The sequence below is a fragment of the Myzus persicae genome, unplaced genomic scaffold, assembly GCF_001856785.1.
Source record: "Myzus persicae strain clone G006 unplaced genomic scaffold, MPER_G0061.0, whole genome shotgun sequence".
Lineage (NCBI taxonomy): Eukaryota > Metazoa > Arthropoda > Insecta > Hemiptera > Aphididae > Myzus > Myzus persicae.
In genome coordinates this window covers 12,235-25,070 of record NW_019104120.1, presented here as the reverse complement: position 1 = coordinate 25,070, position 12,836 = coordinate 12,235, and the positions used below count along the sequence as shown (strand labels likewise).

Sequence of the window (12,836 nt, the reverse complement as noted above, 5' to 3'; positions counted from 1 at the left end):
ACCTCGCTATTTCGTTTATTAATTTTTATGTACCTATTTATTTTATAAATCAAATTACCTACAACTAAAACACTAGTCAAGTAATATTTTATATTGTTATTTTTATTTATATTTGATGTGTGTAAAATACTGTAAATATATGTTTATAGTTAAGGAGGGGTGTATGGAAAAACCTCTAATTGGTACACCCAAGACTAGAGCCTAGGCAACAGTAGTGATCTAATCATAACTGGCTAGTATTTCCGCTTCATTTTGATAACCCATACCATTCAAAGAATACGTTCACATATGTTGTTCCCATGTTAGGGTAATAGTGTATTTACTGTTTAATGTTTTTCCGCCTCATGTCAAATAACATGTCAAAACCGCCACTGCTCGGAGATGAATTTTGAGGAAATAATTGGCGTGTTTGTGGAAACAATATTTACATAATTTCAACGGGTTGTGTCTTGTTCATACACAGTTTGTTTGTTATTGTCATTTCGTCAGTCGTGATAACACTATATCAGTCACTGTGTTGACGTCGGTTGTCGATCGTAATTCGTAGCTCGTGCGGACCGTCGAACCGTGACTAAATCGACGTTCGTGTCATGGAATAATTCACCACTTGCCAGTCGCTGGCCGCTGCTAATCGCTATTGAAATACAACTTTTCTGGGGCTTTCGAGTTGCTGCATAGTGCTTACAAAAAAAAAATCAGTACCTACCTATAATAGTAACCTTATAGACCGACAATGCTCATAATTTATTCAGCCGAAATTCGGCTGCTGAATGTACTTCTTTAAACACCGTTTCGTCATATTATTCTCATTGATTGTGAACCTTCGACGGCTTCTACAACTAAAAGTATGCCGAAAAATCGCGATGAAATACTTCTGAGCGAAGAATACGGACCGGAAGAGTGCAATGTCATATACAAAAGACATGGTATTTGAAAACGAGTAACTTATCATAAGCGTTTGATTAATAAACACTAATAAGTTAAGTTTTTTTTTTCAAAATCTGATTCAGTGCAGTAGAGAATGAAATTTCCCCCGACGTTGTTTAAAATTTTATTTTAATATAAAATTGTATTTGATAAGTTAAGATTTGTATAACTTGCCATTGATATAACAATATAGTTTACTGAACAAACTGTCCATAATAGTATGTCATTTAATTACATTTTAAACAATTTAGAAAATATGACCGTGTATTTTTAGTTGAACGCCTATATTATGTTCAGTATTTGCAGCACTCATTACTGTTTTTTTTAGACCAACGGCAGTTGATATTGGAATCTGAAAGGCGGAAACAATCCACTGGCTTCATTCGTAGCTCAGTTAATATTCTAAGAGAAGTATTTTTGCCCAGAGGATTTCCAAATAGTGTGAGCAAAGATTATACGGAATATCAAATTTGGGATACAATACAGGTGACATTAATTATTACCATCTCTGAAATAATGCTAGAAGATATCAATTAATATTATACTATGTTGAAAATTTGAAGTACTTATCTAATAAAGTATTAAATATTCTATTGACCTTTATAATAGAATAGAAATTTAGTTTTGATTACTTCACAAATCATTACTTCAGTAGATTAACTGTATCTAAATTTGTTTTTAGGCCTTTTGTAGTACAATATCAAACATATTAGCTACAAATGCTATTTTGAAAGGTGTTGGTGTAGGTGATGCTCAAGCTACAGCTCTTGCTGCATCCATTACGTATATACTTAAAGATGGAACTGGCATGATCGGGCGCATTACTTTTGCTTGGTGGAAAGGGTAAATTACCATATTTAGTCAAATTTATATTTGAATATTTGTAGCATCGATGCCAATAGTTTTATTTTTTTTAACTTAAAATATAGATGTTTAGTAATTATTAAACTAATTATTTTTATTTAAATAATATATTGAAGTACCTATGTAAGTTTTTTGTAAAAACATTTATTTAAATAGTAAAATTCATTGATTTCAGATCTGAATTGGATACACAATGTAAAAAGTGGAGACTTCGGGCCGATGCACTTAATGATTTGGCAATTTTCATTGAATTACTTTTAAGCATTACTTGGATTAGACAGTTTTCTTTAATCATCCTATCATTTTCAAGCTGCGCCAAGTCCATTGTAAGTGTTGCTGGAGGAGCAACACGTGCAGCATTAACACAACACCAGGTATTTAATTATTAAAATAATACTTACATTTAAAATTTGAATTAAGACAAACAATTTTGTGATTTACTTTTATTAAATTAATTTTGGTTTAATATTTAAAGGTAAACTTTAAAATTATTATTTACTTATTACATTTACATTTAAAGTACTTATGTACATATTAGAAATTTACTCGCATATTATATTTTTACTCCGAATAGGCTATTCGTGATAATATGGGAGATGTTTCAGCGAAAGATGGTAGTCAAGAAACTTGTATTAATCTAATTGCATTTCTTATTGGATTAATTATGTTACCGATTGTTGAAAATCGTATTTTGTAAGTATGAAGATTTTCACACATTAACATTTATTATTTTTCATTATTGTGGAAACCTTCTATACAACATCCTTTTAGTTAATGATAATAAAATCTTTTCTAGATTGATATGGATGATATACTTAGTAGTTACTTCTTTGCATTTGTTTGCCAACTACAAAGCAGTCAAAAGCTTAAATATCAATGTTTTTAACAGTGCCCGTTATGATTTGACTCTTAAATATTATTTGTCTAATGATACACAAAACCACGATGTACAAAAACCTGACTTTATTAATAAACGAGAAGCTTGTTTTTTAGAAGGTAAATTGTATTTATAGTGCTATCAATTTTACATAATTAATTGTTATAAAATGTGCATACAACATCTCTGAAATTAGTAACAGATATATAGTAAAACATGTTTTTTAAATTTAAATCAGGGGTCTTCAATGGATAAGGGCTGCTGCAGGCCACCTCTTATATTAAAATATGTGTTCAGGGCGCATTCATATTAATACAAAATACAGGGTATGCTTAAAATGTGTTCACAAGCATTGAATAAAGACAAAGCAGGTCTTTCCCTTTTGTAGACACGTTTACAGTTATACATTTAAATTCAATCAGTAATAATAATGTGTAGAATTTTCTTTAATAATAAAATGTAATAATTTAAATTTGCTCTATTAAAAAATTTATTTTAATTTATTTTTTTAGATGAAAAGCTGTCTTCTTTTAAAATACAATTGGGAACATCTGTCCATGATTTGTTGTATACAAACACATTGACTACATGGGATATAATAGATCACATTGAACTATATAAAGATTATCTTTATATATTAATAGTGGATACGCACAAAGACATCATACGTGTAGTGTTAGATAAAAATATTAATACTGAAAATATTTTAAAAGCATACTTTCATGCTAACATATTGGGTCATTTAATTTGTCCCAAGAATAAATTTGCATTGATAAAACTCAATTCTCTTCGTTCTGTAAGTTTCAAATAGAATAGTTCATTAGTGTATAGCAACATAATACATACAATATTTTAAAAAATGTACATAGATGAAGTATACAGCCACCAACACTCAATTTTGTTGCACACATTCAGAGTATGTTCAACTATCATGCGAGTTTGTTAATAAAAACTTTGATAAGTTTCTCCTGCATGCTAAAATGTCAGGTATTTACATACTATTATTTTATTAATGACTCACAACTAACATTTTACTATTGTGTTAGATTGGAGCTGTACAAGCCATCACCTAGTAGTTGATGAATGGAGGGCTTCATGGTGACACAATTAAATGGATTAATTATAAACAACTGGTCAAAAAAAAATATTAAGCAATGTTAATATTGTAAATGAAAATATATTTTTCACAACAACAACAAATTCATAATTCATATCACAGTGTTATTAAACTTAATTATGTAGATATTTCTACCTTGGATGATCCTGTTTGTGATAAATGTTTAACAACATCTATCCAATCATATCCCCGTGGTTTTTCTCCTTTTGAATCTAAACGATCCCATTGTTTTCTCTTTTGAGCTTTGCTCATAATTTCTTTCTTTGTTGTCTTTTTTGCAGATTCGTCATCATCTATTGACTAAAGAGTACAAATTGTAATGCTAATTATAATGTATTCTATTAATGATACAAATAATATACTAAAATACATACAAGTTTAGTTATACTTTCAATAACTTCTTTATCTGGTTGATCAGCTACGAGTTCTTCAGCAAAATCTTTCAGAAATTCAAAAAGGGTGAATGTCATAGATTCTCCCAAATAATGGTCAGCTTCTTTTGAAATTTTATCTTTAATATTTTCTTTAACTGAACTTACTCTAAAATGTTTATTTTATATGAGTGTTTTTTTATAAATTCAATACATTATGAAGTAATATTCAGTATGTTTTAGAGTGAAGTAACCAAAAGTTAGTTTTGAAACTGAATTTAAAAATTGTTTATGTATTATTTAAACTTATATTGATATTTAAGTTTATTTCTCAATAAAACTTTAAAATTAAGCAAAAATGTTAAACAAATATTATATTAATTGATACATTTACATTAAGAAGAAGCTACATAGACATTTGTTGCCTTTGTTAATTTAAAAATTATAGTGTATTAACCTCTTATAAAATGTAAAGGTAAGATTATTATCAAAGGCACCTTTTTATAATATTTTAATTTTAAAGCAAGTTATAAGTATTTAAAAATTATAAATTGTTTGTACATCTTAAAATACTCATAACTCGCATCAAAATAAAAATATAATATAACGCCTATAAGATGCCTTAGATAATAATTTTACCTTTACATTTTGTAAGAGATTAATACACTATAATTTTTAAAGTAACAGCTAAATATGATTTGCTAAGCATATAATATCTGTGTAGTATCTTCTTAAAGTAAAAATAAAAATGATTTTAATGTATTGCTAATAAATGATTTGAAATTAGACAGCTAAACTTGACTGGTTATACATCATCCAAATCATAAATTATATTACATAATATCTGTATTTCATAATCAAATGTATCCATACATGTGTTTATTGTAGAACATATCTAAATTTATTTTAGGTGCTTCATTCGGATAATTGATGTGCCATTCAACCTCCAATAGAAAGGATTTATTATCACTATCTTCTCCATACTATTAAGAAAAAAGTTAGTAAAGTAGATTATTACAAATAAAGTGACAGTAAACTAATAATGACGTGCACTATTTGGTATAACAATTGTATTTGTCATTAAACTTTATACATAGCATTCCATGCAAAAAACCTGAGCAAGTACTGAAAAATACTAGCGAGTACTAATATTTTTTAAGTGAAGTGAATACAGATTTGAAACAAAAATTATTTGAATAAAGTTACAAAAACATTAAACTTGTACAAATTAAGAAACATTATAAAACAAAATCATATCCAAAATTCCAATTGTCTTGCTAAAATGAAAAGTGAGTGTTTATTTAATTAATCTTATCATGTTGAATCATTTGGTTAGTAGCAAGTATTTTAAAAAATAAAATTAAGAGACATATACTAAGGATCCCTTGTACAAAAATGTCATTAAATAGTAAATACATATAATATCAAATTCTACCACTAATTTGATTCATAATTTTTTTTTTTGGAACATTAGTTTACTGTTTAAGAAAGTCTATACCTACATCAAAATATAAATATTTAAAATATCAAACAAAAAAACATTTAATAAGAGATCACATCGAACAAAATTATTTTCATTTTTAAAAAGAAATTTACCTTGTATTGATAAATAGTAGGAGAAACTTGCTTAAAAGCTTCATCGCCATCATAAATAGAAAGCAAGGCTTCTCTTTCCTCTTCTTGAAGCACTGAACAGTCTTCGTCCATACTAATCTAATTTGAAAAAAATGTATCATACATATTATCATAATATTTAATAAGTAGGTACTATAATTACTTGTACAATGATTAAAAAAAAAAAATACTAAATGTGACTAAATAAAACAAGTGTATGAGATTGTATAGTTTGTGAACATCATTATTTATAATAACGTATTAAAATTAAGTAAATAATTTAATGAACTAAATTGAGGAAAAAACTATTCGTTCATTAACATGACAACATGGAAAACATTTAATAACATGGAATTTAGAAATAAGGAAAGTTCTATTATCAATGATAACGTTATCGTTGGTTATCAACGTTATCATTTATTCATTTATGCCCATAGGAAAAAATTTTATTCACACTATCTTTTACTCAATTTATGCCCATTTTTAGGGTCTACACATTTGGTAGCACTATCACCTTCGCCGCCACCCACCACTCAAACCATAAATATTGTTCTGTGCTCAAACTATCCAAATTAAGTCTGGAAAAATGTACGACGAAAACAAGTCCGGTTTCACGCAAGTGTGTTACGCACGATTTAAGATAATATACAGGTTGCTTATCGGCATAGGATAAGGTGAGTATTTTCGGTATAGGTTGATGAGCAACCTGTATATCTTAAATCGTGCTTCATAGATAAAGAGGTTAAATAATAATGCTCAACACCTCTACTCAAAATTCAAAGTATATTTGACTAAAACTCGTTTTATCGTGCGTTCTCTTGCTACTATTTGTAGTAGCGGACGTAGTTAAATAAATGCCAATAAATGGCTAGTAGTTATTTACCCATGGTTGTAGTTACTACCTATAATTGTCTAAACAAATTACAATAATTGATATAATACATAATTTAAATAAGTTCTGCAATTAAGTACATACAATTTGTCTTTTTCGTTCCTTTTAATTGTTACTAAAAGTTGGCACTTAGCATTCAGCACTAATAACTAACCAAAGTCCAAAACAACTCTACACTTGCTAATAGCTAAATCATTTATAAAGTATCAGTGTCAGTATCGGTGATCGTTAACTAGTAAGTACCTACTTTGTAACTTTAATAAATATATATTTATAGTAAAAAAAATACAAATTTAACACCTACCTAACTCAATGTATTCTGTGTAGGTATAAACCAAATTGCGGTAAAAAAGTCCTCAGCCAAAGCCTGAAAATTCAGGTGTGTAACAATATTTAAAATAATAAATTTAAAAAAAATTCAATGATTTTAATTGGGTACTTCCGAGGGTACTGATTATCACGACCATCATACAAAATATATTTTAATGATTTCTCAGTTTATTTAAGTATTAAATTTATCTTAACTGAAAAAATTCCGGTATACATGTATATATAACAAAATTTAAAACAATTTATTTTGCTGATATTTGTACCTACAAGATTATCTATTAATTTTGTTAGGTAAATCATTTGATAACAATTTATAGGTATTAATACAAATTGGCTGTTTGATTGTGTATCACATCATATTTTTTCTTTTACCTTATTATATGTGCCGGACTTTTTGGTAGAATACCTAAAAAACCTATTTAAATTTAATCTGTATTTTGGTTGTACACAGTCCCACATGTTTTATTTAAAGTTCTTTCAACGCGGAACAACATGGCAAATCAAACTCGTTTTTATATTTCAACTTATTCAACAACTTCTTACACTCTTAATAAGAATTTGGGACTTGTTGCACTTAAAATGATTAAAATATGCTCACAATTGCAGTAATTTTTTTTTTTGTGAAAAATTTATAAGAGCTATTAAAATGTTAGGAATAAAAAACTCAAAAATAAGTATATACAAAAACATAATAAAAATAATTTATACAAGGGTTTACTAATTTTAATTTATATTAATAAATATTTAATACTTACACTTGCATGTTTAGGGATTTTTAAAACTATTTTAAAATAAAACAACTGGCATAATATGTACTATGGGGAGAAATATCGATAAATGTGATAAATAAACACCTATCTACTGATTTTAATTGCTTCGTACAATCTAGAATCTAGACATTATCACATTTTGTCACAAACACTCGGAACATCTTGCATACCTATCTACTATGTGCACAAATAGTTAGGAGGGACTTACGGTCCACGTCTCTATCAACAATTTTAATAGCCCTCCCAAACATTTCATAATTTTTTTAAACTTTATTCTTATTGTAATAGTTGGGTTTCAGGCTTCAGTCTCCATCTCAAACTTTATTGGTGCCAACCCAATCATAATTTATTTTACGAAATATATTCATTTATTGAATGTCTTCCAATTATTATTTTTTTTACAAAATTACGTACATAAAAAAAATTCTATATATGCTAAAAGTTGCTCAATGTACAATTTTTGTATAATATGATAAAATATGCAAATTCAAACTTAGTATTTAATTTTTTAATTTCATAAAACAAATTTATAACTAACCTAGAATCTACGACCACTATAATAGAACATGTAAATGAAAGAAGTTCCAAACTACTCATAAATATCTAATGCACAGAATGCTTAGGCTTACTGATCAGGTGTAACCCTTTACTCCATTTTATAATCAATTAATTACTGCTTATTTATCTGCATCACTTTGTCTATAATTGTTTGTACGTATACTAAGCAGTACAATCTTATTCATTTGTGTACCTACTATTCTTAAGTTTAATTTATGTTATATTTACTCATAATGTTATTGCCGATTGGCATTTATTCCAAAATACCTAAAAAAATTAATTGTACTTCATACTTCATAGATAAATCATACTTCTTCATATCTCAATATTATATTATAAAAAAGTTATATACTTTTGTGTTTTGTATTGATATATGATTTGGTATCACAATTAAATAATAATTAAAATATATTTTTACAATATTTAATTTACTTTTGATCCCAATTCTAGTTATGAAAAAAAACAATGGTGACAAGGGTGTTATCATATTATGGCTGAGCCCTTTAGTAAGGCCATCATATTATTTTTCAAAAAGTATTTTGTATTAAATTTGTTTTATTTGGGTACAGTCATATAGATACTATAAGGTGTGACACATGCTCTTAATTTCAGTTTTTTAAATGTTGGTACCAAAATATTTGCGAACCAAAAATAAACGTTTAAAATATATGACCTGTAATCCCTCCCCACCAAATGACCGTCTTGTCTTAAAAAAATACATAATTTATGGTTGTATTCACAGGAATCGAGAAACACTAAGGACATTCTTCATTATGGAACCATTAAAAACATCTATTAACAATTCTGCAATAAATTCCAAGTAAGAAATTACACTATTGAGAAGTGAATAGTGAAACATTACAAAAATATAAACATTTTAAAATTATTTATTTTTCTAGAGTGTTGATTATACCACTAATTAGATGTGATGATCAAGTTATTAAACAGGAAATTATTGATGAAACAGACCAAAATAATGATAATCAATCATTACAAATAGTGTAAGAATTATATTTACTTTATAGCCTAATATGAAATTCAATGATAAGAAAATGTTAGTTTCTATTGTATGGATGTATATGGTAATTTGATTTAAACTATTGAAGTTTTCAACATATTTTTTACAAAATCCTTTATAAGATGATATATCAATGTATAAATTAATATCATTTTAATACATTAAAATTTTATTAGGCTTAGCCCCCTAGAACTATTGTTGTCTATTTCGTTCAAGTAAATGTAATAGGTATTGTGCTTATCATATAAAACTTGATGTGGCAAATGACAATAACACCTATTATAGAGGATATCTATACTTTTTATAACAATGGTCGGAACAAATATATTTAGCGCTGTTGGTACCAAGTATAATAATTATAAATTGAGTTTTTAATAATTATAACCCTAAAATAATAGTTTAATATTATACATAATAATATACGTTCAAAGGCGCTGCGACCTGTTAGCCCACTTCATTATCTATGATATGTGTTACAATTTATTAAATTAATCATAATAAAAAAGATTTTTGAAGAATTGGTTGAAGACATTTTTGTTATTAGGTATTATTTCAAAGGTTACCTACCCTGGCTGTTTAAAACTTAATAAACTAATTCTCAAATGTTTTATTAAAACTAATAAAATTTATATTATGTTAACTTTTATTTTTAGAACTTTATGTCAATTTGAAGAAAAAGTTATCAAAACTGAAACCAAAATAAAAAAGGAAATAGATGTAATCAATGGTTTTGTGTTTGAAGGAAGTGTTTTGACAGAAGACCATTCTTTGGAATTCATTACACGATTGAATGCTGATGTAAGATCTGACTCAAGAAAAAAGCCTCCTAAACCAGTTTCTAAATCATATAAAAATCAAGAGCATAAAAAAGTACATACTGAACTTAATCATCCCAAACCCAATGATGAAATTTTGACCTCAAAAGTAAAGATTCATAACAGTAAACTAGAAAAGTCATTTGTTTGCGATTATTGTAATAAGTCATATCATAGTAAATCCGCTATAAGAACCCATATGATAAAACATTCCGGTAAAAGGCCATATAAATGTGATATTTGTGATAAAATGTTTAAACAACCAGGACATTTAAAGAACCATATGAGATCACATACAGGAGAAAAGCCGTATAAATGTGATGTATGCAAACAAGCGTTTGCTCGTGCAGACACTTTACGAATTCATACAAGAACACATACCGGAGAAAAACCATATAAATGTGATGTGTGTGATAAAAGATTTATTTGTAAACAACATATAATATGTCATTCTAGAATACATACTGGCGATAAGCCATTTGAATGTGATATATGTGATAAAAGGTTTTCTTCGACATCTAGTTTAAGAAGGCATGTAAGAGTACATACTGGAGAAAGGAGGTTTAAGTGCGATAACTGTGATCAAGAGTTTTCTCAATTGATACATTTAAAAGTCCATATGAGAAAACATACTGGAGAACGACCATATAAATGTTACATTTGTAAACGAGCTTTTTCTCATTCAGCAAATTTAAAAAAACATATAAAAATACATTCCATACAAAATTCATGTCATAAATGTGATGTATGTGGTAAAGGGTTTTGTAATTCTTCAAGTTTAAATGTGCATTCTAGGACACATACTGGTGAAAAACGATTTAAATGCGATATCTGTGATCACATGTTTTCTCAGGCAGGAAATTTAAAATCCCATATGAGATTACATACCGGAGAGAAACCATATAAATGTGATATTTGTAAACGTGCGTTTTCTCGTGCAGAACATGTAAAATCTCATATGAAAACACACGCCAAATAAAAGCAATATATCTATGACCAGTAAATTTTTTTCACAATTAGTTTGGGGGCGGAGTGGTCGAGTAGACTCGGTTGCAACTTGCGCCGTCGCCGGTTCGAACTTCGATCACGGGCTGCATTTTTCTCGGTCTGGAGAGAGAAGCCGCCACCCCCCAACCGGGCATGGCAGAAAACTGCGGGTGCCCAATCAAAATTCTGCCAAATAGGCGTCCGAATTAGTAACTCATCTGAACTAGCGCCATATGAAAAAAAAAATTAGTTAAGTTTTTCATTTGTTCTTGGAAATATATATAATTTGTAATTGTCTATATAAAATTGTAATTTATAAGCTATACACGTTTTTATTGTGAATGTATTACTCGCTCTATCTCTAACTCAAGATTAGTTATAAAAGATAGATGATGATCATGTTAATCATATAAGTTTTTTGTATTATGTCAGAAAAAAACCTCAGTATTGTCTAATAAACAAAAACATTAATTTACATATTCCAATGTTTTGTGCATCTATGTATCACATTAGATCATTTTGACAAAAAAAGGTTCCTACACTATTAAAAAACTTCTTGAAGTTATTTTACTAGTTCTAGATGCTTATTAAATTGAATTTGATATTTTATAATTTAATAACTTATATCTAGTATAAATCTAATGTACCGGCGCAACTAGGTAAATTTTTCTGAGGGGAGGGGGAGGCTAAAATTGCATCTTCAGCAATGCAGCATATACCCTGATAATTGATATTTTTAACTAAAAGATAATTAAAAATGGGGTGGGCTAAGCCCCATTAATTGCGCCTAAGTTCAAATGATGTTCAATTATTTACAAAAATGAACATACTGCCATTTTTTTAAGATTATAATTTTAGCAACAATTATCAATTTATGAAGAAATACAATTTCCACAAATATTTGCTATATATAGTAGAATTCATTTCAATCTATCATTAACCATGTATGTCCTTATTCCTTTAGTGAATCACTAAATGCAATAACGGCGGATGTCCATAATTTTTATAAAATCACATTTTTACGGATTTGAGTTTAGGTTTGATAAATACATCGTTTTATGCAATATAAGTCCAGTTTACAACTGGTACTTTATGTATGGCAAATTGTAATTTTTGTAAAAATGGCACATTTACAAGGACCTAAAAACGCCCGTTAATATATATAAATAAATAAATAAAAATGACGTGTAATTGTATAAATGTATTATAACGCAATGACGTGTATTATAACACATCCTATAGATGGTTTAGATAGAAATATTATAGCTGTATCATCAGCCAAAAAAGATGTGTACATTGGTACAAAACTCAACTATAGTAATAAGAGATGTTATTTTTTTCAATGGAAATCAATGTTTTTGATGTACGACCTGACGTTTTATAATAAATGACGAGAACTATGAACCACGATCTCTAATCTTAATAATTAAAAATTACTTAAGTAAATTTAAAATGAATAAAATTTGAAGATCTGAAAAACAACAAAACAAAAATTATTATTAATTAATGTGAGCTCTTATTTAATGGCCATGAGCTTATAATATTCAATAACCCATGTTATGTTCCTACAAATATAGAGTAAAAAGAATTAATAAATAAATTGAAAAAAATAAATTATTAATTTTTGTTTATTGTAATATTACCATGTATTAAGACTATAAGGGTAAGAAACAATTGTTTTTATTTTTATGCTCAA

At 27.7% G+C, this 12,836-nt stretch overlaps 3 protein-coding genes across 5 annotated transcripts; 2 read left to right on the top strand and 1 right to left on the bottom strand.

Annotated features, from left to right (window-relative positions):
• Nucleotides 1-242: 242 nt before the first annotated feature.
• Nucleotides 243-4,161, top strand: LOC111038941 (RUS1 family protein C16orf58 homolog). The gene is made up of 9 exons (XM_022322209.1): nucleotides 243-926; nucleotides 1,256-1,413; nucleotides 1,610-1,770; nucleotides 1,967-2,165; nucleotides 2,366-2,484; nucleotides 2,588-2,787; nucleotides 3,181-3,464; nucleotides 3,538-3,655; nucleotides 3,715-4,161. The coding sequence occupies exons 1-9, from the start codon at nucleotides 848-850 to the stop codon at nucleotides 3,768-3,770; spliced, it is 1,374 nt and encodes a 457-aa protein (XP_022177901.1). The 5' UTR covers nucleotides 243-847; the 3' UTR covers nucleotides 3,771-4,161.
• Nucleotides 3,824-6,141, bottom strand: LOC111038945 (RWD domain-containing protein 4). Its single transcript, XM_022322215.1, has 5 exons — nucleotides 5,934-6,141; nucleotides 5,753-5,869; nucleotides 5,030-5,139; nucleotides 4,160-4,325; nucleotides 3,824-4,085 (listed from the first exon to the last, which is right to left on the bottom strand). Exons 2-5 carry the CDS (start codon nucleotides 5,861-5,863, stop codon nucleotides 3,903-3,905), a joined length of 570 nt encoding a protein of 189 aa, XP_022177907.1. The 5' UTR covers nucleotides 5,864-5,869; nucleotides 5,934-6,141; the 3' UTR covers nucleotides 3,824-3,902.
• Nucleotides 6,142-6,287: 146 nt separating this feature from the next.
• On the top strand, nucleotides 6,288-11,619 carry LOC111038942 (zinc finger protein 501-like). Of its 3 annotated transcripts, XM_022322213.1 has the most exons (6): nucleotides 6,288-6,444; nucleotides 6,504-6,897; nucleotides 6,990-7,041; nucleotides 9,063-9,140; nucleotides 9,220-9,321; nucleotides 9,992-11,619. In XM_022322213.1, exons 4-6 carry the CDS (start codon nucleotides 9,094-9,096, stop codon nucleotides 11,130-11,132), a joined length of 1,290 nt encoding a protein of 429 aa, XP_022177905.1. In that variant the 5' UTR covers nucleotides 6,288-6,444; nucleotides 6,504-6,897; nucleotides 6,990-7,041; nucleotides 9,063-9,093; the 3' UTR covers nucleotides 11,133-11,619. The 3 variants fall into 3 exon arrangements, with proteins under 3 accessions (XP_022177905.1, XP_022177902.1, XP_022177904.1); XM_022322210.1 differs by having other exon boundaries at nucleotides 6,288-6,897; XM_022322212.1 differs by lacking the exon at nucleotides 6,990-7,041 and having other exon boundaries at nucleotides 6,288-6,897.
• The last annotated feature ends 1,217 nt before the right edge of the window (nucleotides 11,620-12,836 follow it).